Here is a 27,965-nt window from a genome sequence, read left to right on the forward strand (position 1 = left end):
TTAAGAAGTAATGACAGAGTTTCTATAAGAGATTAAAGAACTCCTAACTAATATGTGTCCTTAAACGTGCAGAAACAGATCCTCAGCTGTTGTAAATCAGCACTGAAGTCAGTGGAGCTACACTGTTTTACAACATCTTAGGATCTGGTCCACAGTTTTGCTAAGCTGTAATATTCTGTTATTGTACATCTTACTCTCATGGCTGTTGTCTTAAACATGTTTTCTCTCTTTGCAGACCTTTCATCCCCTTTCATAAGCCATTTCCACTAAATATTGCTTATGCAGTGGCAAAGTAAGTGGTGAGGTTTAGAAAAACAGTTACAACAGGTCAATCTTTAGCCACAAATGACTACAGGAGACTAGTATTTTTAATAGTGAAGCAATAGAGAGCAATTTAAAAGTTCAGAAAGAATCTGTCCACCAGCATGAAATCCCAGAAAGAGCAAGTTAGGGCCAGATGCCTACAGTTTAGTTCAGACAGTGTTTGGGATATGTAAGCAGCACCACATGATGCAAGAAACAGAGAGCCAAATGTCTAAATATTAGAGGAGAGGAAATGTCTAATATAGCCACACTTTGAGATGTTTGCTGCTGATTTTATCAAATGATTTTGCGCTACTGTTTATTTGCATACAACATTCTTATAGTATCCTTGGTATTCAGACTTGATATAAATGAGTACATCTCCCAGTGAAGTCACTGGAATTGTGCTTACTTATGGAGGAATTGAATTATTTCCTGTTTGTGTTGAAATGGCACAGGCATAAGTTAAAATACAGTAGTCCTGCTTTATCTTGTATTCTTCTGTTAATTGTTTTTCAAGCTACACCCCTTTCCAGTAGATTTATTTTGCACACCCACTGAATGTCAGATCAGTGCAAGTTGTTACACCAGACATGAAACTTACATCATTGTTTATCTCACTGTTGAATTTGGCCCAAACACTTCCATCAAGTTGCAGCTACTTACATCAGGCTACATTTGGCCCTTAATCCTTAAATACAATGCTGTAATATCCATATGTGTTAGATACTTGAATGTGACAATTTAAGCTTCTTGATGCAGAAGGTTCATGGTTTACGTTCACATAGGGAGGGATTTTCAGAAGTGCTCAGCAAAGGCCTAACTGCTCTCACTGAAGTCAACTCCACTGATTTCAGTGGGAGCAGAGTTAAGCTAAAGCTGAGCACTTTTGAAAATCACATCTGTAATGAATATTATCTCAAGTTTTAAAAAATTAATGTGACAGCATATACAAAAACATGTTCTGACTCATGTTTGTGTTTTAGAACAGAGCCATATGTTTACCCCTCCATCACCAGTGATAGATCACACTCCCCCACATCACGAACTCTGGGTACACAGACGGATTACCGGGATGGCGAAGCTCAGACTGACCCGTATTCCCCAGAATATGTAGTACCTCTGGGTTCAATCCCTGAACTGCTGACACTTGCCACTCTCACTTGGGGTGAGTTGGAAGAACCATAAACATTTCTTTACAATAATAGTGCTCTCTTCCCTTGAGAATGGCAGAATTGCTGTTTCTCTCTATCAGATGTCAGTTCCCTCAGCTTTGACATTTCCTTGCTGTGTTTCACTGGGATGTATCAGTTTATCTAGCTTTAAAATGGATGTAATAAAAATATTTACCTACATAACAGGCCAATTGTGAGGCATTTTGTAAGGTGTTTTGAGATCTTTTTGTTAAATGGCAAAAGATATTGTAAGTGCAAATTATTATTATTATGATTTTCATTTTTCTTTTCACTACTATGAATTCTACCTGCCTCCAACAGTGGTGAATGCTGGATGCTTCAGAGTAAGGTGTCTATCCTCAAAAAGAATGCTGTTCCTTGGAAGGGAAATTTCTTTCTTACCTTTCCCCACCCCCAAATGGATCTCTTTATGCCCTTGAGCAGGAGGAATGACAACCCCCTTTTTAATTTTACCATAACCATGGTAACTGCAGACTATTCACATTTTTAAAACTCACTGAGCTAGTTGTCTCAGATTTGTTAACTTCCATCTTTCAAGTATTCTCTCTCTATTTACTGTAGGATTTTCTACTGTGCTTATTGCTATAATAACTTTATATGTTACTCATGGATATTGCCCTGCCCCACAGTCTTTCTAAAGAACTACGGCTTCTTGTCCCTGTAAGGGCGGGGTCTTCCAGCGGGACAAGCTGAGGTGGAGATGATTGAACGTGCCCGGGAGAAACGTGCCTGGGAAGCGACTCTGCCACCACTTAGTGATCTCTCACAAACTGAGAAGAGGAGGAAGTTGATGGATGACATGGAGAGAAAGGAGTGGGCCTTTAGAGAACAGGAAATAGAAAAGTAGGTGCAAATTGTACACAGTGTTTCTCTTTCAGTTGTAAGGAACCTTAGTGGAGTTTGAAATCAAATAGGTCAGGGGATTTGCAGTAGGATGCATGGACTTTTATCTCTAGGTTGCCTATTTATTAGTGACTGAAGGTCATCATTTTTTGTAATTTGAGTCCAATTCCTCCGAAAAACCACCACCACAAATGGCACTCTTGTTGGGGTATTCAGAATAAATGAAATTCTGAACGGGCATGGAGGAACCACACTGAAATTGAAGTACACTGACTTTTGGGGAGTTTTTTGGTGAAAAAATGCACCAGGGATAAACTCACTTTTAAAAATGAAAAGACTAAAATGTGATATTTGCAGTCTGGCTGTATTTTACGGATAGATCAATGGGTAGGTTGTGTTTAAATATAGCAGTGCAGTTTGGGAGCTCTGTGAGCACCTCCATTTATACCTTGCCTTTTTTTCTCTTGAAGATTGCAAAATGTTCGACTAGAAGTTTTAAAGAAGCTGTTGAGGAAACGAGAGGAGGATCAGAATGAGGTGGATGTCAATCGTTTGGACACCTATTGGTTTAACCGTCAGCAAGACAAAGAAGAGAGAGTGAAAAAAATTAAACACGAACATATAAAAGGTAATTTGGAGGATAAGGAAAATAGTAGAAGGGGGACTTAGTTTCCGTACCAAGCTATCTCTCGCCACTCCATTTTTACAAGGCTGCAGCTGTGTGTTCAAGATGAGGACATCCACAGACCACACTATAGAACTCCTTGGGCCATATTGGTCTGTCAGCCACACTTCATACTAGAGGAATTACAGCCTGACTGAATTTCTTAGGATATGACTCTTTCAGAACTGTACATGTCAGGGAATGTCTCATGGTTGCAATTCGTTTTCAGCAATGAGAAAGCTGATAGCTAAAGGGAAGAATGTGGAGGGGAAGTTGGAGAGACGAGATGTCATCAGGGACTATACTGATTATGCATCACAGCCCTACGGACCTCTGTCCAGAATTGGTTACTTTCCGGACAACCATTCTGAACATTATTTAGTAAAAAACCACTTTCTTAACACCTACGAGGGTAAGGCAGCATGGAAAATCTTAAATTATATGTTATTGACTAAAAATATTAGCATAAGACTGTACAATAATTCAGATATCTCTCTCTTCTTCCACCCTGTCCCATACTCTCACTCCACCTTTTCTAGGATTGCTTGAATTGGAGGCATCTCTCCCAGACTCTGTCACTGAGCCCCGGACCAAAGCTCCGAAACCCAAGACCACCACCACTAAAGAAGGGTTTATTAAGCGGACTGCTAGGCTAGATATGGAGCTGGCACAGGTTCACCAGGTATGGTGCTGCAGCCAAGAGCAAGTACATTCTTTCTAGAATTGAGACGCACCTTACATGGAAATGCTATTGGGAAGGCACAGCTGTCAACTATTTCCAAATTCACTTCCTAAATTCCTCTCTTAATGCTTTTATAAAGACAGAAATAAGGCCATCTTCAGGGAGAGAACATATCAAATATTAATAACTAGTGGGTTGTCATTTGGCATGATGAGTATTGTTCTGAACTCAACTAGTCTCCCTTTTTCTATCTCTTCCACATTTTCCCTCTTCTGTGCCTACCTTGTGGAAAGCCTCCTAGTTTGGTGGAAGGAGTAGCTTTCTCTCTTTCCCATCCCCAGTCATTCACGGACGTCCATTTTTCCTCCTCTTTGTTTCTTCTGCCCTATGAAAATGTGATGAGATTGTGAAATCTGATGTAAATCAGCAGTTCTCCTCCTCCCTATGCTTGCCTTCCTTTCCCCATCTCTTTAAAAAAATTTAAAAATATGGCAAACCTATTGGTTAAAATGTCAAATTATTATTATTTAAATAAGCCAAAGCAGAATCAGAATTTTCAAAATTCTGCACATCTAAAGTAAAGTGGGTCAATTGTCCCAACTTATCCAAATTGGATTAGAACAGTGGAAGCAGATCACTGCTGTTACCTAGCAACTTAGATAAATATCGTCTGATTGTCTGAATACATAAAATGCACATGGTCGTCACTACATCTGTGCAAGCAAATCTGTTGTCCACACCTGTAAATGACCAATGTCTAAGCAAATACCCTAGCTGCACATGCAGTCACAGTATTTACAGTTGAAATTAGGTGAATTGTAAGGTATGCATCTTGTGTTGCAATTACGGACTTGTGTTTTTGAAAATCAGGCCTATTGGATAAGGCATTCCTAAAGTAAATATTATTTATTATACACACAATTTCGTCAGTTTTATTAGTTTTTTCTTCAAATCCAGTTGATAAGAAATATGTAGTCATGCATAGTGTGTGTGTATATAATTTTTTTTCTTGTTTTAGTGTAGCATAATAATATATTTAATACAGGCAGTAACTTTCTGTTAATAGAACTGAAATCTTGCATTGAAATAACTACCATACTACCTCAAATTCAGTCATCTGATCTTATGAAAGACAGCGTTGGATTTGGTCACTACTTGGAGGGAAAATTTTCAAGGAAAAAACTTCAGATGTGTAGGAAGTGCTAAGGAGCTGATTTTATGGAGTCAGTACTGAACCAATGCCCCCTGTGGTGGTAGACTGTATGCCGAGGTGGGCAAACTTTTTGGCCTGAGGGCCACATCTGGGTATGGAAATTGTATGGCAGGCCATGAATGCTCATGAAATTAATACTTCAGAGATATTCAAATAAACTTTATTTAATAAAGATACATTTTAGTGGAAATAAATGTAAAACCTTACATACTATTATAAATATACCATCATAACTATGTATTACAATAATTAAACCAAACTTACCCCCTTTCCATGCCCTTTCTCTCTAGCCTGGATATGTTGGGCATCAGCTTCCAGTCACTGGAACTCATTGAGATTCACTAGCCCCCTGCTCTCAGAAATCTCCTCCCACATAGGTTCCGACAGCCCACAACTTTGAAAACTGCTATTGAATGTTCCCTGGTCAACTACTCTTTGTTTTATCCTCAACAATGGAAAATTAACACGACTAAAACATCAGAGTCACCTAAGCCAAGAAGTAGCAGGCACGTGGGCTCGCACATTCCAGGCTCTGATGGTGCGTGAAGCACATTCAGGTTTTGCAGCCGGAATAACATGCGTGCTCTCAAGCCCGTCATGCAAGCCCCCAACCTCGAACGGAGCAGGTCAAGCCCCCAACTCTGCTTCCCAACTGGAGCGCTGGAGCGGAGCAATGGAGCTTGAGGGCCAGATTAAAAGGTCTGACAGGCCGGATGTGGCCTGCGGGCCATAGTTTGCCCACCCCTGCTCTATGCTATTGGAGGTGTCATGTGTCTTCTGCATAAAACCAAGGTCCTGATCACCTATGGTCATGATCAGATGGCAAGATGCTCCTGGCATCCTTCCAAGAGTTAGAGATGTCAGCTCATGGTTTTCTGGCTAAATTCCAATTTCAGCAATTGCATTGTCTGTCTGTCTAAAGGACTTCTCATGGTTTTGACAGACTATAATAAAGATTCCCAAACTGTATTCATGGATTACAAGTGGTCCCTAGAGTTGGCTGGTCAGTAATGATGGCTCTTTTCCTTGGGGTCAGCTGAGGGAAATAGATGGAGAAGGGGAGACTTAATTCAGAGTGAAAATAGAGATAGTGGGCCAGATTTTGGGGGGGGAGGGATAGCTCAGTGGTTTGAGCATTGACCGGCTAAACCTTGGGTTGTGAGTTCAATCTTTGAGGGGGCCCTTTAGGGATCTGGAGCAAAAATTGGGGATTGGTCCTGCTTTGAGCAGGGGGTTGGACTAGATGACCTCCTGTGGTCCCTTCCAACCCTGATATTCTATGATTCTTACCTAGTATAAATCAGCATAGGTCAAATAACTTCAGTGGAGCTGCACTGATTTACACCAGCCATGGATCTGGTCTACTGTGATGGATTTTTCAAAAGGGGGAAAACATTTATTTATTGCATTAAAAACACCTAAAATACACATTCTTTTTTCCGCAAAAATCTGCATAACTATTACAATGGGTCTTACTCCTACCTGTGGTTACTTGGAGGCAGAGCCAGACCTGTCAATCAAGGCAGGATAGGGATGGCCACACCCCTGAAGACCCCGCTAGTCAGCTTGAACTGGCTGTATCAACTGCAGGGAGGCTTAACCAGTTTTTCTGCTCCAAGGAACAAGAAAATAAAATAATCAGAAAAGGATTCTTTTTATCTTAATAGTCAGCTTATTGGATTCTAAGCATTGTTGGGCTGTTATTTAGCTTTGGGGGACTCTGCAGCAAGATTGCCAGAAACTCCTTTCTGATACTGAGGTAGCTGGCTGCAGCAGCTTCTAGAGTAGCATATATGGACAGGTTGTTCTGTCAGGAATGCTTCACAGGCAACCAGAGAGAGAAGTTGGCAGAAAAGGGTGCAAAAATGCCAGGGTTAACATAACCCTACTTGCTGTGGGTTGACCAAGCCCTACCTTTCTTACTTTCTTCCACACCGACAGCCCTGGAGGGATGACAGAGAGAGCAACCCAGACATGAAGAAAGCAGGCAGTAAAAGGCCTCTTGGCTTACCACTTATTTCTGACTCTTTCCCCTGCTTTCTTTAACAAGGTGTGAGTCAGCCCTTTTGGAGCTATTTCTGCCTTTCTATAGGATTCAGTGAATCACCATGGCTGTGCCATGTGAAAGCTTCCCCTGCCCTTTCCTCAGGAAGGGGTTTAAATAGCAGCTATGAAGTTTAAGGAAACCATTTAGGGATCATCTTAAGAATGATCTTTTCAAATGTTACCCTTACAAAGCAGCACTACAGTTCTCCCTTCAGATCCCCTCTTTAGTGGTAGTCTCCTTCTGTGCTACAAATAAGGGGGAGAGGGAACCTTGTAAGATCAGAATACGCTCAGCGGTTGGATCCTGAGAGGCTATTAATCTTGTTTCCCCCTCCATAAATCTGAGAAACAGTGAAGGAAAGGTTAAAGGCATCAGGAAAGAAGCTGTAGATTCTGAGCATAGGATTCAGTCTTCTGCAAAGGAAATTTCTAAGGCTCGGTTTTCCCAGTAAAAGATGAGCAAGCCATTCAGGGACTCTCTGTTCCTCCATCTCTTCATCTACAAATTTTTCCATGGTAAAGGCTCTAAAGGGACAAAAAAGGGCCCCAGGAAATTCAGAGGGAAGCTCAGTCGCCTTTCTGAGAGCATAGGCAGCTTTTTTTCTGACTTGGGGCCAGAGCCCCCACAGGAGGAAACTCAGAATCAGTTTTTTGAGAAGTAACTTGAAACCACTCTCGGGAGTATTAGGTGGGCTTTGTATTCCCCAGATAAGCTCCTGTAAAAAAGGAAATGTGGGAAGAAATGGGAGAGAAGCCTGGCTTACATCTTAGAATTAAATGGCACTCCAAAACCAGGGTTATTGGCTTCTCCCTCTTCCTCCAATTGAAACCTCAGCATATAAAGACTAAAATGCATCTGCTTCAAACTAGGATAATTGATTTCCCAGGGAACAAGAAGACTTAGGGCTTTAGTCAGTCCTCTTTCCAGTGCCCAAACATGCCAAAGACTGAGGAGTGCTCAACTGGAAATTCTTGAACAGATTCCTGCTGTCACCACAGTTCAGGAAAGATACCCTAAATTACAACATAGCAACAATTTCTAAAGAAAAGCATCTATCACTAATTGATCTTAAGAACACCTATCTACATGTATGACATGAACCTCCCACAGAAAATCTCTCAACTTCACATGCAACACATAATGTTACCACTATGCTGCTTTGTGTTTGGCCTACCTGCCTCTAAGGATGTTTTCCAAAGTGTTTTCCTTGGGCAAAAAAGGGTTTGTATATACCCATGCTAAGAGGACCTGCTGATTGGAGCACCCTTTCTGAAAAAGGCCCATAAAGGAGCCTTCACATAGTCCAGATTGTATTCCGGAGTAACACGAATTTGTCAACACTACCAACAGCTAAATGATGTCATGCAGTCTGTCACTTCTGGACATAGTAATAGATGTCAAATGATCACATCTGTCAGGTCTCTGATGTCTTGGATAAGAACGAAGGTCTCTGGCACCAACATACCATTGTGAGAGATTCCAATTGTCATCTCCAGAAGTTGCTTAATCTCTCAGGACCCATCATCCCTGTCCTCCTTTGTGCTGTTGCCCGGGGGAACTCGGAAGGCCACAGTTCGTTGGAATCAGAGTAGTGCAAAAAATTTATGCCGGCTTCAAGAACAGGGAAGATCATTCATGGAACAACTTAATCCAAGGTTAATGATAGAAGATTAGAGTGATTAGATAGATCCTAAGATCTAAAACTCCAGTCCTGATCTGCCAAGATGTACCACTGATGTCATACAGTATCCGTAGCTACAATCATGCACTTTCTCTAATGGCCAACAGCATAGCTGTCCTTTTCTGTTCAGCGTTCTCCGGGACAATAAAAAAGGGGCACAAGTGAGCTAGGTGGTCCCATATTTTACAGGGAGGTCCTGGTTCTCATATTCAATCAAGTGGCAAGCACCACTCAATTATGTCTCCTCTACAAGAAGGATCTACTCTCAAGGAAAATATTTTGCACCCAAGTTCAGAAAAATTGTCTAACTGCTCAATATGTGAGAATTACTAATTAAAATGAGATATTCAGCTGTTTACTCTTTTTAACCTTGAGAAAGTATTCCACAAATAGGGTGTCTTAAAGGGCCTGGTGTATATGTTCTTCAGTCCAGTCCACTTCCCTAACTAAATTCCCTTAATTTTTGCCTTCGTTCTCCTCCTTTAGGGACAGGTAGAAGCCCACTGAAGGTCACCTGGTGCTCCATTTCCTTAAGTCAACGGGGGTATGCTGGGGTATGCAGAGGTCTTCTGGGGGGGGAGAGGGGTACATCAACTTATCTAGATATTTGTCTAGTTTTACAACAGGATACATAAAAAGCACTAGCAAAGTCAATACAAATTAAATTTCATACAGACAATTACTTGTTTATATGCTCTGTATAGTATACACTGAAATGTGCTTACAATATTTATATTCCCATTGATTTATTTTGTAAGTGAATGGTAAATATGAGAAAGTAAGCAATTTTTCAGTAATAGTGTGCTGTGACAGTTCTTTGTATTTTTATGTCTGATTTTGTAAGAAAGTAATTTTTAAGTGAGGTGAAACTTGCAGGTACGCAAGTCAAATCAGACTCCTGAAAGGGGTACAGTAGTCTGGAAATGTTGAGAGCCACTGCTTTAAGCATCTTCCCAGCCTTGCATAGTCTCCCTTGATACGTTCCAGTGAGAATCTAGCTGTCTGATTCGTTTCCCATGTTAAGGACAATCAGTGGATTCTTTCCTGCTCCCATTAGGATCCTTTTCAGCCTCAGGTCTACATCCCCTATCTTAGCTCCTGGCAGACAGCACACTCTTCTGTCCTCTGGACCAGCTCTGGTGACAAGGCGAGTCATCAATTACATAGATTAGGCACCGACTCCGTGAGTGCTCTAAAACAAAACCAGAACACCACAAACTACCACTCAAACTCCCCGGTTTACAGCTCTGTTTGCTGGCTCCTGTGCCACTGGCTGACTGTTTGGCTGCCTTTATAGGACCCTAATCAGGGAAGCCCCACCCCCTAATCAGGGCTCTGCTTCTCTCAAAGCACACTGCCCGCTACCAGCCTCTGCAAACTGAAGAGAAAAAAGAAAAAAACACAAAACAGAAAAAACACACAACACACAAAAACTCACGCACTGCACTGAAGGAACAGCTTGCCTCCTCCCTTCTCCTCCAACAGAACTCCCATTCAGATTCTCCTGTTTACAGCTCTTTTTGCTGGTTCCTTATGCTGTTTTCTGTTTCTTCACGCAACATCTTTGTATGTTGGATATGAGCCTTCAGGCCAGGTTTCTGTGGCTCTGAATAAATAAGTGAATATTTGAGGGGAAAATAACTTCTATCTTTGAAAGTTTCTGAAATATACCAGTTTAGTCATCTAATAACTGGAACTATAACAGCAGTATTTTAAAAATATTATATGGATTATAACCAACAGAGCTAGATATTTTCTGAACTGTATACTGCATTCAATATTGATTTTTAGAGCTCTCCGGGCATCAAGAGTATACAGTTGTGAATGGGAGGGGAAGTGTTCCAAAACTTTATATAGGAGGAGATGTGTACATGAGACTCTAAGATTTGATTTAGACTGAAGAAATTTGCAAATTTGTGACAGGATTCCCAGGGTACAACCTGGAACTGTGGGACCGCTGTCCCCCCTTAACTCTCTTACTGCGGCTGTCTCTCATAATGCTTTGCCAGTGACAAGCAGCAAACCCCACCAGGTGCTGTTATCACTCAACCACCAACATGCAGAGGCACACCTAGCTAAATTGCATGAATGATCTCCAAGTCACTCATGAGTTATACACAAAACATCAGCAAATCTCCCAAGCCCTCAGCCTTGCACCACAGAAATATACCTTCTTACACTGCTCAAGACCTTCTCTTGAACAGTGCAAGCTCAGTAATTAGTTTGCCACTTTGTCAAAGGAGAGTGGACATGCACCAGCCTTGGTAATCTGAACAGATTCCCCAAGCACTTTAGACAATCTCACTGGTAAGGATAAAACATTAAAATAAGTTTGTTAACTACAGAAAGATAGATTTTAAGTGGTTATAAGTGGAAGGCATAAAGGTCAGAGAGTTACCTTAAGAAAATAAAAAGTAAATATGCATTCTAAATCCTAAACTTTTAGACTAAGCAAGAGTTGAATCAAACAGCTTTTCTCACTGGATGTTGCAGGTAGGTTACAGTTCTTAATACACAGGCTGAATTTCCTTCTTAGCCTGGGACCAATCTCAGGTCAAAGTCTTTGTTTTCCCAGCATTCTTTTTGCCTTCAACATAGATAGGGGAGGAGAGAGGTGGCCTCATGATGCCCCTGTCCCTAATCTTATACTCTCAGTTAATGTCCCAGGGAGGATACTGGCCTAGACATGTCCTGGTGGGCCTTGTTGAGTCCCCATTGTTTGGACAACTGAGTCATAGAGTTGAGCAGTCCTCATTGTGTGGTGCTTGCACAACTGATTCATAGAGTTGAGCAATTCTCACTGTATGGTGCTTGCACAGCTGTCTCTTATTGAATTGTAGATCTCTTGTTTACAATTCGCCTGCTGGTCAATGGTCATTTAACACCTGCCTGGGTCACCTTCTTTATTGTCACTGGAGAAATAGCACTGGGCAACTCCAAAACTCATCAACATATATCAATAACAACCCTATAGCAAAATCTCATAACTTCATACACACTAACACCATATATATATTGACAGAACAATGAGTTTCAGCAGATCATGATCTTTCATATCTTAGAATATCAGGGTTGGAAGGGACCTCAGGAGATCATCTAGTCCAACCCCCTGCTCAAAGCAGGGCCAATCCCCAATTTTTGCTCCAGATCCCTAAATGGCCCCCTCAAGGATTGAACTCACAACCCAAGGTTTAGCAGGCCAATGCTCAAACCACTGATCTATCCCTCCCCCCTTACATAGCATGCTTTGTATAAAGTATCACAACCATATACGAATGATGAATATGGGGGTTACAGGGTGCTATTTTGAGGTACAGTATGTCACAGACCCCCTGGAATATCATTTTTTGTTTTGTCTTCAAACACTGTTAGTGATGTTTTGTGCACTCTAAAATCTGGCACTTTTAATAAATATGCCTAGAGAGGGGGTCATATTCCAGTTGTGGCAGTGTATAATTTATGATTGGTTTATAAAGGCTGTTAACTGCTTTCAGTTTGCAAAGAAAGTTGTCTCTGTACTTGATACTAAGTAGTTACTTAAAGTGCAAAAATAATTCATAGGTAATTGATTCAGCAGAATTTCCATTTTTTAGAAATGTAAAATTGTTCTCCAACTGTGCTTTTTCCAGAATGTAATGTATTAGGGGGTAAGATCAAACACTCTCTGGACTCATTTCACAAGAGTGAGTGTCAGTCTATGCACTTGCCAGCAAGGTACTGTAAATATACACTTACTTGAAACTCTATCAAGGTCTTCTGACCACCCTATTGAACAATAATGTACAACGCCTGACTTTTGAGCTGAGATGGAAGGAGTAGGTAAGAAAATTAAAGATACAATCCTGCAAGGTGCTGAATGCCCTCAACTCCCATTGTAATTCCATAACAGCATGACTGGGCCCTAGTGTTGTGTGCTATCTAGTACAGTTTTGAACCCTGTATGGAAAGAGCCTAAATTGTATGACTGTTTCAGGCACTGCTAGATAAGAAGAATAAAGTTAAGGAGCCAAAGAAGCCCCTTCGTTTCCTTCAGAAGATAACAAAACCTGTTCCTCGGCCCCTAACTCCAACACTGCTAAGCCCGTCAATTGTAAGTTGGATGTTTTTAGAAGTTTTTGCTGTAAGTCCTGTATTAGTCACTATCAAGTTACTCAAGGAGTGTCCAGGAAAATATGGGAGCTAGTTAGTTTTGTCTTCTGTACAGTGTTTTTTACTTAAAAATAAAACTGACAAGCATCGTAGCGTTAGACTTTCACCTAATTACTGCACTATGAGAACCTTGATAGGTACAGGGAATGAGGCATCAGGCATTGCACTCATGCATGCGGCAGTCTCATCAAGTCCCCTGCTGGAATCTCCCATCATGCAGGAACTGAGTAGGGCTGCTTCTGCAATTACCCCTCCTGGATGCCAGAGCTTTCTGTGAACAAGATGATACTTCTGTCGCAAACATCATGGAGACATTGGCTGAGAGATGAGCATCTCAATAGGCTATACGTGGCAAGCTGGAGTGACAGGGACAGAAGGGAATGTAATGGAAGACTGACAGAATAATCTAGGCATCCACAACTCTTCCCTTTCCCTCACAAACGCCTGGCAAAGTCCTGAAAACTATATTAAATGACCACCCTGACGTAGGGAGAGAGGTCATTCTCACCCAAACCAAGAACTGACATCAGACTGTGATCCAGAGATATGGGCCCCAAGAAAGGACCTGAAGTACTTGAAACCTACCAGGGTCTCCCTGCGGGAGATGGGTGACACCTGGTAAGGCACTCAGGCATATAAACTGTTAGTTGTTTTCAGGATATGATTTCTCTGGTACTTTTGTTCTAAGTCCCAGATCTAGAAGAAGTAGATTGCGGGATACTGCCCCAAAAAAGATGACAGCTAGAGACTTGAGACTTAAGTGGGTATGCCCACAAGGCCATAAAAGGGTCAGAGGTTCACTTATCTCAGGAACTGTGACACTCTCACAAGCTCAGAGGCTGTCCTTTATCTCAATCCAATACCCGACAGTCCCCATTGTCTTCTCAGGCTCCTCCAATCCCCATCCTGACTGTAGATCCCCCTTCCCCCTCCTGCTTCTGCAGGGTGCACGTGATAGGTTTCTGCATCCCCTCACGAGCTCTGCTGCGAAGAGAAAAGCAGTGACGTTTTCCGCACTGTCAAGAAAAATCATTCATGGAATTGCACAAAACTTGCCAGCTGTACAGCTCCAAATTCAGGGAGTAGCTCTGTATCTACCATCCCACAAGAATGTAAATAAACCCTGTGGGGGTTTGTTTTTACTTCTCTGGCATTTGGTGTGTGTTTGTAATAATTGGACCTATAAATTTACTCTAATTGTGAGCTCAACTGTAAAAAGTGAGCAAAAATGTATAAAGTGTTACAATTACCTATATCAGTAAATGTTGATAGGAGAAAAAGTATAAAGGTCAGACAGAATGAATCAGTCAAAACAAAAAAGGACTAGTGCTATAATTCACAGACTGTGCTAAGACCATTCTAGGTAAACAAGAAAAGTATGGGACTGGAAATCAGTGAACCAAAATTGATGTGTGAGAAATTAGGCCTAATTTGTGGACAAAATAATGACGGGGTGGACTATTCCATCCATCAATCTCTTTTATTGCCCTGAAAAAGAGACTGTGGGGAAAGCTGGCTACTGCGACTCTGGCTGACTGAAAGATGGCAGCCATTGTGGCTGCCATCCCCCACTGTCTCCTGGGACTTTGGATCTTCTTCATCCTAATCCTGACCACAGAGAGGGAGCCAAATGATATTGTCACCTCCACTGGCTCCGGCTCAATCCCAGCCACCACCTGGGATATAAGACTGTCACACACATCCCCTGCCCCTTTGTGTGTTCTTCCCCTTCTCCACCTTATTTCTTCTCTTTCCTATCCCTCTCCTTTTTTCTTCTCTCTAATAAGAGTCTGGTTTAGCCAGCCAAGACTGTATTTTGCAGCACTGCTGTAAACCTGTGACCAGAGAGAAGCAGCTAAATGCAGTGCGCTAAACAGCCCAATTTCGGTACAAGTTTGCCAGGTTTCAGAGTATCTGATAAGATCATGCGCTCTGTCTATGTTTCTCTGGTGATGAGGTGCAAGTGCGACTTAACATCAGAGATAGAAGCTGTATTGTGTATCTCTGATGTTCTTTTCTCTCCCTGCTTTATGTGTGTGTTCATCTTGTTTTGTCTTTTAGAAAACAGGATTGGACTTTAAAAACCCCAGCAACTCCAACAGCTCCAGTCTATCTCAACTAACTGTTTCTTCCCCCAACCCCCAATAAGAACAGTTATTACCATACTGTACATACCATACATTACTGTTAAATGAGGGGGCTTCTTTCTAACACGACTCTCCAGCTAAAGGGAGAGGGAATAAGGAGTGCTATTAAAATGAAACCCTTAATACTTTACATTTCAAATGTTGTTTTTCTCTCTTTTCTGTATCTTTAATCTAAAGTTAAAAAGGATTTTTAAGGGTATTTGCCATGGTGCTAAACAGGCTGAGCTCTCTGTATACCAGACCCCGAACCTTATTTAAAACTGTTTAATATTGGATAGTTTCAGGCCCATGTTAACACCTTTGACTCTTTGGACTATATATTCCATCCTAATTAATACAACACATGGCAGCTGTCTTAGTTCCCTCTCTGGTTCACAGTCGTCTCCCTCTGCCACTAAGGCATTTTATGCCTCAGTTTCTCCTCTGGCTGGCTGGGTGATTTGCTATGCTTTAGTTTTCAGCCAAACTATAAAGTTCTTCCTTTCTGGAGTAACAAAGCAGTCTGTTTGGGTTTTCCCTCATGATGCAAGGAAGGCAAGGGGCTTTTCAGAAGCTCCAGGCTGGGAGAGACCCTTAAGTGAGAGCAGTTGCATGCACCAGGCCTCAAGCCCACTCCACTTCTCTTATCCCAGGCCCTTTCTTCTGCATTCCCCACAAGTCTGATTCTTTTCCTCACAGTGCAGGGCTCACAAGCTGTTTTTTACTCCACTGAACAACCTCTCTGGGATTCCATCCCCCTCTTCTCTGCAAGCTTCCTTTGCCCCAGCCCACACCAAGCACTTTCACAGGCTTCCTCCCAGACCTTCTAGCTCCTGAGCTGTCCCAGCCTTGCCCCTTCCAGAGGCCATAGCAAGGAGAACCATGTCCTGATAGCTCTAGAGTCTGAGCAGAGTTTGCCTTACATAGTCCTGCTCCATTTCCCACTATCCTAGCCCCTGTTCTGAGCTGAAATCAGGAACTAACTGTGGTAGGCCTGTAGCCTCCCTTAAAGGGACAGCACACCCTATTACAAACCCCAAAATAATACAACTTGTTTACTTCCAAATTGTCATTCACTGGGTCTTCAAACTCACTATGCTACATTAATAAGCCTTACCAGGAGAATGAAACTCAGGGGAAATTTCCTAAATGTTCTCCTTCCTTAGTGTTTAGAACTGTTAATACATATAAATGCTGATTGTGTTCCCATCTCAGTCACCACTTAGTCAAGCTACATATATATAGTTCTTTTAATCCAGATTGTAATTCTTGCCATCCCCCCATATCATTTATGTTACTGTAGCCTGATTTAGGGTGTACTAATAATATTAATTTAATTTGTATTTAATTTGTATTAAATTAATTAATAATATTAATAATTATTGATAGTATGGGGTTTAGGCTCGCCAACCTGTTTAAAATAAATCTATAAACTTATTACAATAAACCAAATACTTAAACTATAAGAAAAAGATTATATATATATACACACAAGCAAACAGGTTAATCCTATAGGCTACTGTTACTCTTCTCTGAATTCCCTCTCACAATCCCCAGTGTAAATCTTTGTATAGTCTGTCTGTCCCATATTTTGTAAAATATAGAAATATATATTTTTCTGACTCATCTTCTATTCTCTGGAAATCAGAAGAGAGATTAAACTAGTTATATCAATTGTATTCTGAGAAAGCTAGTTAGATGGATGGCTCATTCAGTTTTCCTTCTGCTTCCTCCCTAAAATAAATACATAATTGTAACTGGATTATTGTTGTGTGTTGGCAGAGAGAAGAGGAGCTAGAACTGGCAGTAATCTTTTTGCAGAAGTTAATCCGAGGCAGAGCTATTCAGAAAATGGTATTCTGTGTCCCTTTGACTATTTCTGTCTTCAAAATGCTGAAAGAGGTTATTGAGGGTATATTAAAAATCTGTTCCCAATAGCACTGAACTAATCCAGGCCTGAGATGGTTGAACAACATGTCCTCATATCCTTACCCCATATCCTTCCAAGGCTGAAGTCCTTGCTCTCCAGCCCAGATTTCTGACAGAAACTTCTAGGTTCCTATCTGTTGAACTCTCTCCCTGAGAATGTCCGCTGATATCCTTTATGGCTGTATTAAGGACTTGGTGTAGAGCCTTTCTGTACAGGTTTGGTCACTTTTGATAATTTTGCCTATCTTGGGGGTGGGGTGAGGGTCTGTTTTATAGACCTGCTGCTTCTCTGTGTACCATTGGGATTAGCTCTGTTTTACTGATGACTAATTTTTATGCAGCACCCAGATGAGAGATTCTGTATCAATAAGTAATGCAGTTTTGAAAATGGTTTGATATGAAAATTGGGTTTCCTGAGTCTTTCTCCCATCCGGAGTGGCCTGATAGGAACAATGTTTTTGACTCCATTGTAGGCATGTTGACTCTCACAAAAATTTTGAGAGCTTCCCTGCCCCGGCTTCCCATCATTTTTAGAGGCTTCTCACCAGCATCAGCTCAGAAATTTCTGTCTGACTTGGGTATGAAGCTTTTGGACGTGTGGGCTGGTGGCTTGGACTGCATTTCCTACCTATCACCCCAGAGTGCACCACTCCCTCTCGCAGAGTCTCCACTCCCCCCACTGCACAGACACAGCAGGGCAGCAGTCATTGGACCAAGTAGGGGAAACTGAAGGGATTGGTTCTGGGGACACCACAGAGGACAACAGCAGTATCAACACCCTCCCCACAACCTTACTGCAGCACTGAATGGTGCTAAACAATCTGAACAGTCATTGGGGAAGGTGAGGAAGAGGCACCCTATCTGTTCATCTGCCCTTCTATTGCTGGGCTTATGTATGAGGAAGGGCAGGGGGCAGTGGATACTGGAACAAGGGAGAAAAGAAAAGGACATGGCCCAGGGGAGGAGATAGGGTGCATCATGGGAGGAGAGCTGAGGAGTGTCCAAGGGGGTGCATGGTGGAGCTGGGAGAGGAAGGATCAGGGAGAAAGCTATTCCTATTAGTCAAGGGGAAGAGAAGATTGGCTCACCCCAGATTTTTGATTGTATTTAGTGTATACTTGAGATTTAATTTTCTGCCTGAAACAAGCCCCACCTTCTCCCCCTCCCCACAGGGGAGGCAAGAGAGTCAGTCTTAGAGCTCAAAAATCAGTAGACTGACTAAAGAAATGATATTTTACTTTTAAACATCATAAGAAATCTTTTTTTGGGGGGGGGAGCAGGGGGAACATCTGATTTTTTAATTGGTGGGGTTGGCAATTTAAAGTCCAGTCCAGCATGTGTTTAACTCTAACCCCATCTGGGTATACAAAGATCTGCTAAGTTTATTTGTCATGCCCTCCAGTGACTAGAAGGCTGGGTACGTCTTAATGCAACTGAAAAATAATGGAGGTTCTCCTTTGAGTAAGTAATAGAGACTTGTCTGTTCTCTGGAGCAGAAGGGCCTGAGTTCTGTCCTTCATCCAGCACATGTGGGGTTTAGCTGACAACTTTGGTGTGTGTCTGAATATGGCCTTGGATTCATTACAGACAGTTTGGTTTCCTGTCAATAGCACCAGGGATTTTCCTCAAAGATTCACATGCTTCAGACAGAGAACTGGTATAGGAAACAGCTAATTCCAACTTTGGAGGAAAAGGATATTTTCTGTTTGCAAAACTCTCAGATTTTATCTTCTGTTTATTCCCATGGCTGTTCATTTTATGTGAAAGATGTTTGAAGGGAAGGAGAAGCGATTGGAACTGATTCGGGAACTGCGCACCACTCATGCGCTTCAGGAGGATGGGAATCTGCTTAAGAAGGCAGAGAAGCAAGTAACGCTGGCCTTACAGCGACAACGTGACTTGCATGAGCACAAGGTTTGGCTATTAAGATAAAGAGGATAACACCCCCCACCACTCATCCATTCCTCCATCCCTTTTTAAATGTCTGTTTTTTCTTGTAACGATACCAACGTATTTATAGAAAGTAAATGTGTTGCCCACATTGCAGAATCCATCACAGGTGACAAAAATTGGCTTCCTTGGACATGAGCACTGAAGTGTTCTGTTATTGCTATAATGGGTTCCATCCTGAGAAGCTTGCATAGCTGCCACCCATGCTATACCTGCTTTGTGGGTAAACAGAGGACTTCAATTTCCAGGTCTCTCAGTTCATGAAAAATGTGCCTCATCATGAAAGTCTCAGTCCATCCAGATTATGATCCACATGGTTGATGTCAGCTGACTCCTCTACAGTTGATAACGGCCTTTCCTTCAGCTAGCATAGTGAGGCATGCATGTCACCCCCTCAGTAAGCCATTTTGCTGAACAGATTTTGTGTCATTGTACTTAGGGTACGTCTACACGTGGAGCTGGGGGTGTGATTCCCAGCTTGAGGAGGCATGCTTATGCTAGTTCTGATTGAGCTAGCATGCTACAAGTAGAATGTAGCCATGGCAGCATGAGTGGCAGGAGGAGCTAGCTGCCCTGAGTGATTGCCCATGAGAGAGGCTATCTATGTACTTGGGGAAGCTAGTCCCTCTTTCAGCTCATGCTGCCATGGGCACATTCTATTTTTAGTATGTTAGATTTATCAGAGCTAGCGCAGGTATGTCTCTTCAACTTGCGATTCACTTCCCCAGCTTCAAGTGTAGACATACCCTTAGTTATAGGCATCCCATCCCCTTGTAACTTCACACTCTCTCAGCTACCTCTGCTGTGCAGAAATAGCCATGAAAGGTTTACCCACCAACTAATACTAGGTGAATGGCCTTATGGTGCCCCAGCAGTGGAGTCCATTTGCTAAAGCAGTCGCTGTCCCCGTTTCCCAGAGAGAAATAGGCCTGGACCTCTTCAGCTGACCAGAATCTATTTGAGATTTGACGCATTCAGTCTCGTTCTATTCACTTCCAACCTCTTAGCAGAGCAGTGACATTCTAACATTTCAGTATTTCTAGATGCTGCTTTCATGTGCAAAGGGCAAAAGTGTAGGACTCTAGGCATAACACACACACAACACCATGGGGGTGTAAGTGAACAGTCCCTTTTATTGAACTAAGAAAAATGAAATTTAAAAGCTCGGAGCTTTGGAGACTTGAAGTGTCTCTTCCTCAAGCTCTGGGAAAGCCCAGGCGTAGAGGAGATACCAGCAGCGGGTCAATTCAGTCTCCAGAATGACATTTGGAGAGAAAGAGATCAAAGGGTGAAGATGATATCAAACAGATCACTATATCTGGAAATCTCATTGTGGAATCTGAACTAACCCTGCTGGCATTTCCTCCACCTCTTGCTTTGCTTTCTCAGGACCTGAGGAAGAGAGACTACAATTCTCCCAATCTCAGGCCTTTTAACTTTAATTAACACATGCAAAGGGTTCACCTACAGCTTTGAAGTAAGTTTCATGTACTTTTCTTTAAGGGAAAATAGAACAAATTTACATGGGTAAAGATCTCTCAGAGATGTGCATTATGCAGTACAGTTAATGACAGCAGTACTGTTTTGTGAATGTCCTCCTTCCTAAATTATACCTTCTTAAAAGGAAAACTCCCAACTGACCTAAAAGCCTGTTAAATATTTTTATATTTGTGTGCATATTTCAGAAACCTATTAGCAACTCTCATTTGTAGGAGGCTGTTTTGGCCATTTTATATGTCAGCAGATTGTGATTTAAAATGGACTTTGTCAGGTATTACTCCCTAAGGCATTCTACATAGGGAGGATAAAACTACTTGCGATTCTGCAGCTAGGACTGTAATCAGTTTGGACAGAGGGGTATGATCACATATGTTTTGAAGGAGTGTTGACTTAAGGCAAAATTCTGATAGAACATTAATCTTGGAATGTCTTCAGCAGTGTCTCTATCCTGCCCAGGAAATCCTTACACACAGCAAAAACCAAGTATTAAGGAGAAGTGGTTCATGGTAGTCCCATATCATCTGCTGGTATAGTGGGAAGATTAAATCCTCTTCCCTCCATCATCCTCACAGCATCTGGGGCAAGAGAGGAACACTTTCAGTTCCATCTCTGTGTTACAGTGACATTTTCACATTCTGTTGGATGCTGGTTTGGAAATGTGTAGTGTCTTGGAAACTGGTACATAACACAGGAAAGCCTGTTTATTACTGGCTGCTAGTCAGGATTGTTTTGTTTTGTTTACTTGAGTTTATAACAGGCACATTCCACTGCCTGCTGAGACATTGCAACAATGGCACAACATCTGAACCAGCTTCAGAAAATGCTTTTTGCCTAAGCTTATTGTCGTGTAGTCCATACTGGAGATAATGAGCTTACACAATATCATTACGTTGCCAGAGCACAATCATCCTCACAAATCCCATAAAACAATGTGATTAGGGTTAGGGGGTGGAAGGCGGTTAAGGAGACTTGGGCTCTATTCCCAGCTCTGTCACAGATTTCCTAGATCTGTTTCCACTACCAGGAATCTTGTGTTGTTTGCTTCAAAGGTGAAACGAGTGTAAATCACTACCATTTGGATCTGCAAGCATATTACACTTATCTTGCACAGGTATAAATGACAACACAATATATAAAACAGTAGAGAATCAGGCTCCCTGTATGACCTCAGCATTTGTGCCTCAGTTTCTCCAATTGTAAAATGGGATAAGACCTACCTTGCTTCAAGGGGCATTGTGAGGTTTTATTAATTAATGTGTTTAAAGAGTTGTGAGCTCCTTGGATGAAAGTTGCGAGTGAGGCAAAGTATAGTAGTTATATCTTGCTACACTCCAGTGTTCAGATGAGACAGGAAGGGTCTTTGTCTGTCCCCACAGATGGTCCCAGCAAGAGACTAGTGTGATGGGTTCCCCATGAGGTGCCACTTGGAACTGGGGTATCACTGAGCCCGCCTGAGCTCCCTTTCACACAGTGGGGCTGTAATAAATTGCCAAGCTCTCCAAGCTTTCTCTTTCACCAGAAGAGACACAGACAGGGACACACCAAGCTGCAGCTTCACACACACACATGCTGAGATCGGCTCTGCATGGGAAGGCTCAGCTAAGGCACCTCCCACTTGCTAAAGCACACCCCCCCCCTCTGGAGTGTAAACCCAAAATTATACCGTCTTGCACTGCACCGGGAACTGTACAGCATAAACTCATAAAATTCACCCCCTCCCTCAATGTGGAGAGAGAGATGTAACAGCTTTCTGCCCCAAGTTGTAATTTCCACACACACTGGTTGTAGAAAAAACAAGTTTAATAACTACAAAAGATAGATTTTAAGTGATTATAAGATATAGCAAACATATCAAAGCAGGTTTCAGAGTGGTAGCCATGTTAGTCTGTATCAGCAAAAACAATGAGGAGTAGATTACCTTAGTATATGAACAAAACCGCAAACTGAGCTTAACACACTAGATAGGTACAATATACATTGTCAAATTCTCACCCTTTTTGATAAACAGGCTGGCAGATTCTTAAGGCACATGTTGCCTTGGCTTTCCCAGGTTTTCATACACAGGCTAAAAATCTCTCTAGCCTGGGATCATCATTTCCCACAGTTCAGTCCTTGCCCCTCAAGTGTTTTCAGGTGTGTTGTTGTAGCAAGAGTGAGGTACCATCATGATGCTATTGTCCCCCTTTTATATCTTCTTCCCACTTGCTGGAAATCTCTCTTGCTGTGACCTGGGTCAAACAGTGCTATCTCTGAGAGGTTTCTATTGTACACAATTCCTGGGGTAATCCTTGTGCTGGTGTGCATTTCCTCAATGAGTCATTAACATTGTTTGGCCTTTTTACTGTTGCACCTGAAATGCTGTTTGTGAGTGTTTTCAACTTCACAACATGTTTCAGTAACACATACATAACCAAACTTCATAATTCCACGTTCGATGATGGCACATACAATCCAATGAGATAATATTGTCTAACAGATCACAACTTTTAGAATGATACCTCACAAGGCATACTTTGTACAAAACATATCTTAATTACATGATAGTGGTGAATATTGGGGTTCCAGGGTGTCACAAATAGTACAAAACAAACATTTTGCATCCTCTGAAGTGTTAGTCATTTATTTGCACTTGTGATTGTGCAGCCCTCTAAACAATTTATTCTAGCACACATCTGATCTATAAAGACGTAGATTTGACTTTCTGAATCCCAGGTAGAAGCTGTATTTGCGACTACTGGTCCCGATTCTTCATTCTGGCTCAGCTAAACTCAGCACAGAAATGAGGGGGAAGCACTGCTGAAGCTGGTTTTATGTCACTTTTGTATCTCCCACATTCTGGGTCTGAGAAGAGGAGCAATCCACAGTCTAAGTGAGAGTAGCCTGAAAAGCTGCTGTGATTTACTCTCTGATGCAATGACAATCTATGCATTGTCTCAGCAGCCCAGAATAGCTGGCGTATAGTGCACTGTGGCCACCCCCTTTAGGCCAAGGGCTGCAAAGGGGACAGCACAGGACCGTTCCTGTGGTCCTTCAGCAACAGGGAATTCCCCAGAAGTATTCCCAACTGATTAGTTCTGCAGAGCTTGCATACAGAGGCCATGGCAGAGCCCAGAATCAAGTCTACTGTTTTTAAAAGAAAAATGCAGAACACATAAATTTGCCTTATGCCTTGTGTGTGAGTGGGGGTTTGTGCTCTTTTATGTGCCTGTGGTGGTTCTATGAGAAAGGGACTTGCATTCTTCATGGTATTTAATACAATTCTTGTTTGTTTTTGTGTTAAGCTTTCACTGGTTGAGAACCACTTGGCTCGGATAGAAGGGAGGGCATTAGTGAACATGTTCGATTTCCTGTCCAAAGAGCTGGTGAGGCTTCAGGAAGAAAGGAAGATCCATGCTTTTGCCATGCTGGCTGAGAGGCAACGACGCATCCGGGAAGCAGAGGAGAGTGGACGCCGCCAGGTAGAAGCGAGGCGCCGGCGGGAAGAAGATGAGATCTTCAAACAGGTAAGTGGAGGAGACAGAATTCTTCTATTGACCTAGTTACTGCCTCTTGGGGAGCTGGATTACCTATACCAGAGGTAGGCAAATTACGGCCCATGGGCCGGATCTGGTCCATCAGGGCTTTAGATCGGGCCTGCGGGATTGCCCCCCCGTGGTGCTACAGGCCCCACGCAACTCTCAGAAGCGGCTGGCACCATGTACCTGGGGCCCCGGAGGGCTGGGGGGGGCACAGAGGGCTCCGTGCATTGTCCTTGTCTCTATTCACTGCCCCCTGCAGCTCCCATTGGCTGGGAACGGGGAACTGCGGCCAATGGGAGCTTCGGGGGAGGTACCTGGAGTTGTGGCAAGGGCAGCGCGCAGAACCCTATGCCCCCTCTCCCTCAGGGGCCGCAGAGGGAAGTGGTGCCGACTGCTTCCTGGACTGGCACGGCGTGGGGCCAGGGCAGGCATGCAGGGAGCCTGCCCTGGCCCCGGTTCACACTGCTGCCACCCTGGAGCCACTTTAGGTAAGCAGAACCGGGCTGGAGCCCAAACCCCTCCTGCGCCCTGCCCCCCAACTCCCTGCCCTGAGCCCCCTGCCTGCACCTCACACTCCTCCTGCACCCCAACCCGCTGCCCTGTGCTCCCACCCGCAGTCCACATCCCTCCTGCACCCCAGCCCCCTTCCCTGAGCCCCCTCATACACCCTGCACCCCTCCTCTGCCCCAATCCCTTGCCTGTTCCTGCATACCGCACCTCCTCCCACACCCCGCACTCCCTCCCGCACCCCCAACCCGCTGCCCCGGCCCTGCATACAATTTCCCCACCCAGATGTGGCCCTCGGCCCAAAAAGTTTGCCCACCCCTGACCTATACCAGTGGGAGAAGGCCTCCTGTCATCATAGGTAGCGTCTACACTGTAACATTTTACATGTAGACAAGCCCTCAGTCTTTTGACTTTGTTGTGAATGAATCTAGGTCTCTAGACCCCTGAAACACATAGCTCCTCTATCCTCCTCCCAGCTGTGGCTCTTCCTGGATCATCTGCAAGGCTAATGCTCTGTCATAAGTAATCCTGCAGGGTCAAAGCATTGGGTCTGCTTGCTGTCAGGATGTTTTAAACCAGAGGTTCTCTTTTGAGTGCTCATGTACATGTCCATTCCACTGTAGGTGTGTGTGCCTTCAGTACACTCAGGTCAGAGAGTTTTGGTTGCAGTACTGGTGGGGTGGAGGTGTGCCCTACATATCCTTGCGCTGGGACCCAAGGGTGTAAAGGGCAGAGCTGCTCCACCTCCCTCTCAGATCCTTCTTATCATCCGTGGCAAAAGTTGGAGTTCCCCATTTCTCCTTAGAAGCTTATTTTATCTTCACAAAGTGTTTTTCACTAGCTTTTTGTAAATAGTCATAGTTGTGAGTAGTAGTACCATCCCCTTAAGGGAATTTTTTCTTTTATTGTTCTTTTTGTCTGTATTAATTATGCAGAAATGTCCTGGATTCCGTGTAGCACTTGTAAAGAGACTGTGCCTGCTAATGACATGACAGACATTCTAGCTGTTTGTTTTGTTTGGGAGAGGGGCATTCCAATACAAGTGCTCTATCTGCTTATCCTTCCCCTCCCAAACAAAGAAACAGAGTGTATTGTCTGAGGGAGCACCATCTTAAGTAGATGATGAGACCTTCCTCAGCATCTTAGGACTCAGCTGCTTAGAAATATGAGATCCCTTCAACCACAATTGCTCTTCCTCTTCAGCCTAAAATCTCTCACAAAAGCTTTGGTGAGAAGAAATGTTTATCTTCTTCCCCAGATCGGTTGGGTTACAGGGGTTTTTTCAGAAGACAAGAAATCCTCCCTTCATCACCTGAAAAAGATTTGGGAATCATGGTGAATAATCAACTTAACATGAGCTGCCAGTGCAATGCAGAGGCCAAAAAAGCTAATGCAATCCTTGGATGCATAAACAGGGAAAACTTGAATAGGAGTAGAGAGGTTATTTTACCTCTATGTTTGGCAGTGCTGCAACTGCTGCTGGAATACTGTGTCAAATTCAGGAACGATGTTGATAAATTGGAGAGAGTTCAGAGAAGAGCCACGAGAATGACTACAGGATTAGAGAACATGCCTTATAGCAGGGGTTATTAAACTGGGGGTTGGGACCCCTCAAGGGGTCACAAGGTTATTACATGGGGAATTTGAGCTTATGCTCAAATAAATTTGTTAGTCTCTAAGGTGCCACAAGTACTCTTTTTCTTTTTACATGGGGAGTCGCGAGCCACTGGCCTCCACTCCAAACCCTGCTTTGCCTCCAGCATTTATAATGGTGTTAAATATATAAAAATTGTTTTTAATTTATGGGGGGGTCACACTCAGAGGCTTGCTGTGTGAAAGGGGTCAGCAGTACAAAAATTTGAGAACCACTGCCTTATAGTTGTAGACTATTTAGCTCAACAAAGACAAGGCTAAGGAGTGACTTGATTACAGTCTGTAATACCTACCTGGGGAACAACTATTTAGTAATGGGCTCTTCAATCTAACTGAGAAAGGTATAACAATCCAATGGCTGGAAGATGAAGCTAGACAAATTCAGACAGAAAGTAATGTGTAATTTTTAAATTGTGAGAATAATTAACCATTGGAACAATTTACCAAGGGTCGTGGTGGATCCTCTATCACTGGGAACTTAAATCAAGATTGAATGTTTTTTCTAAAAGATCTGCTCTAGCAGTTATTTTGGGGAAGTTCTATGTCCTGTATTATACAGGAAGTCAGACTAGATGATCTCAGTGGTCCCTTCTGGCCTGGGAATCTCTGAATCTTCCATCCTGAAGCACAAGCATAAGTTCTCCAGTACCAAGTCAACAAGCTGCAAGGGGCAATCCCCAGTACCATATGAGACAGTGCTGTTGACTCTGGTACTGATAGTCTCAGTACCATTGAGATTGCACCTTCTGCATTGTCTCCTGAGGCATCAGCTGAAATGTTGCCTCCTCTCTCGGTGCCTGACGTGTTGCAGGCCTTTACGACTGCGAAGGACCATTATACCTCCCGGTACTGGACTCATCATTGTTGGACCAACTGGGACCATCTGTTCAGTCCCAGCCTATACATTCAGTTCCCACTTTCAAAGACGCTACCGGTACTGCTATCTTCATTGATTCCTACCTCAGTAATGAGAATGCCATATGAATCTACAGCTATTCATCAGCAGCTGCTTTGGTACCATCTGTGGTATTGGTTTCCGCACAGGACATAAGACTGTCCGTGACCTCAGTACCATCATCGCTATAACTGTCTTCTTCAACTTCAGTACTACCTACCTCTACGACTTTATTATTTTCCACTGAATGCATCCGATGAAGTGAGCTGTAGCTCACGAAAGCTTATGCTCAAATAAATTTGTTAGTCTCTAATGTGCCTTTTCTAAGTACTCCTTTTCTTTTTGTGAAGACAGACTAACACGGCTGCTACTCTGAAACCTGTTATTACCACCACTGGTACTGATACCAGCAATGGCGTCTCCTTCAATGTTGACTGGATTTCATTGTCCACATTGGTACCATGGTACCCTTTCCTTAAGAAGATCTCTAATTTGTACTGGACTGGCTTCACTTTTCCCAAAAGAGGATTCTTATATCTCTTCTTTGGATTTAGATGATGAACACCATATTTGAAGGCATTTGGAGTAACAATGTGAATTTTAGTGCACTTAGAGTCAAGCTGTAAATAGAGAGCTGGTGTAGACCTTAACTATAGAAGACTTGGTGGTCCATTACAATGCTGAAAGGGGGACTTTTTAGTAAGGATACGGGGAGAATGGAGGAAAGGGATTCTACAAGTCCATCTGCAGCACAGGAGAATCCAAGGGGTGTGAAGTGGCCCATTCATCTCAATGAGGTGTTCTCAGCTGAATGTGAACAGCCCATGCAAATGAATAGAACCTGAAACAATAGCTCTGAGATGAATTACCTGCTCCATTCATGTCAGAGAACCCATGCTATGCATCAAACATGCCCATGCTCAACTCTCCTCCTCTGTGGCAGGAGTGTATTCTTGGTGCATGCCACCTGTATGCCTGTTCCAGCTTCATACTCTGGAGCAGGGATTCCACATATCCTTGTTCATATGGTGGGGGTCATGGAGAGGGCCTCTGGCTGGATAAGTCCACCAGAATCCAGCTTACATGAGGGTGGCATGAATGGGGGTGGA

General features: G+C 42.9%; 1 protein-coding gene across 3 annotated transcripts in view; it reads left to right on the top strand.

The window, feature by feature from the left end:
- CFAP91 (cilia and flagella associated protein 91) overlaps positions 1 to 27,965 on the top strand; it is a 62,171-nt gene that overhangs the window by 15,320 nt on the left and 18,886 nt on the right. For 2 of the 3 annotated variants that reach the window (XM_038417127.2, XM_043512529.1), the window contains exons 5-14: positions 236 to 292; positions 1,290 to 1,471; positions 2,165 to 2,342; positions 2,813 to 2,970; positions 3,236 to 3,418; positions 3,546 to 3,688; positions 12,603 to 12,719; positions 16,687 to 16,758; positions 18,601 to 18,747; positions 23,565 to 23,786. In XM_038417127.2, coding sequence (XP_038273055.2) covers positions 236 to 292; positions 1,290 to 1,471; positions 2,165 to 2,342; positions 2,813 to 2,970; positions 3,236 to 3,418; positions 3,546 to 3,688; positions 12,603 to 12,719; positions 16,687 to 16,758; positions 18,601 to 18,747; positions 23,565 to 23,786 — 1,459 coding nt within the window. The remainder of the gene's footprint in view (positions 1 to 235; positions 293 to 1,289; positions 1,472 to 2,164; positions 2,343 to 2,812; positions 2,971 to 3,235; positions 3,419 to 3,545; positions 3,689 to 12,602; positions 12,720 to 16,686; positions 16,759 to 18,600; positions 18,748 to 23,564; positions 23,787 to 27,965) is intronic. The other variant, XM_043512539.1, reaches the window with a different exon arrangement.

This window comes from Dermochelys coriacea, chromosome 1 (assembly GCF_009764565.3).
Source record: "Dermochelys coriacea isolate rDerCor1 chromosome 1, rDerCor1.pri.v4, whole genome shotgun sequence".
Lineage (NCBI taxonomy): Eukaryota > Metazoa > Chordata > Testudines > Dermochelyidae > Dermochelys > Dermochelys coriacea.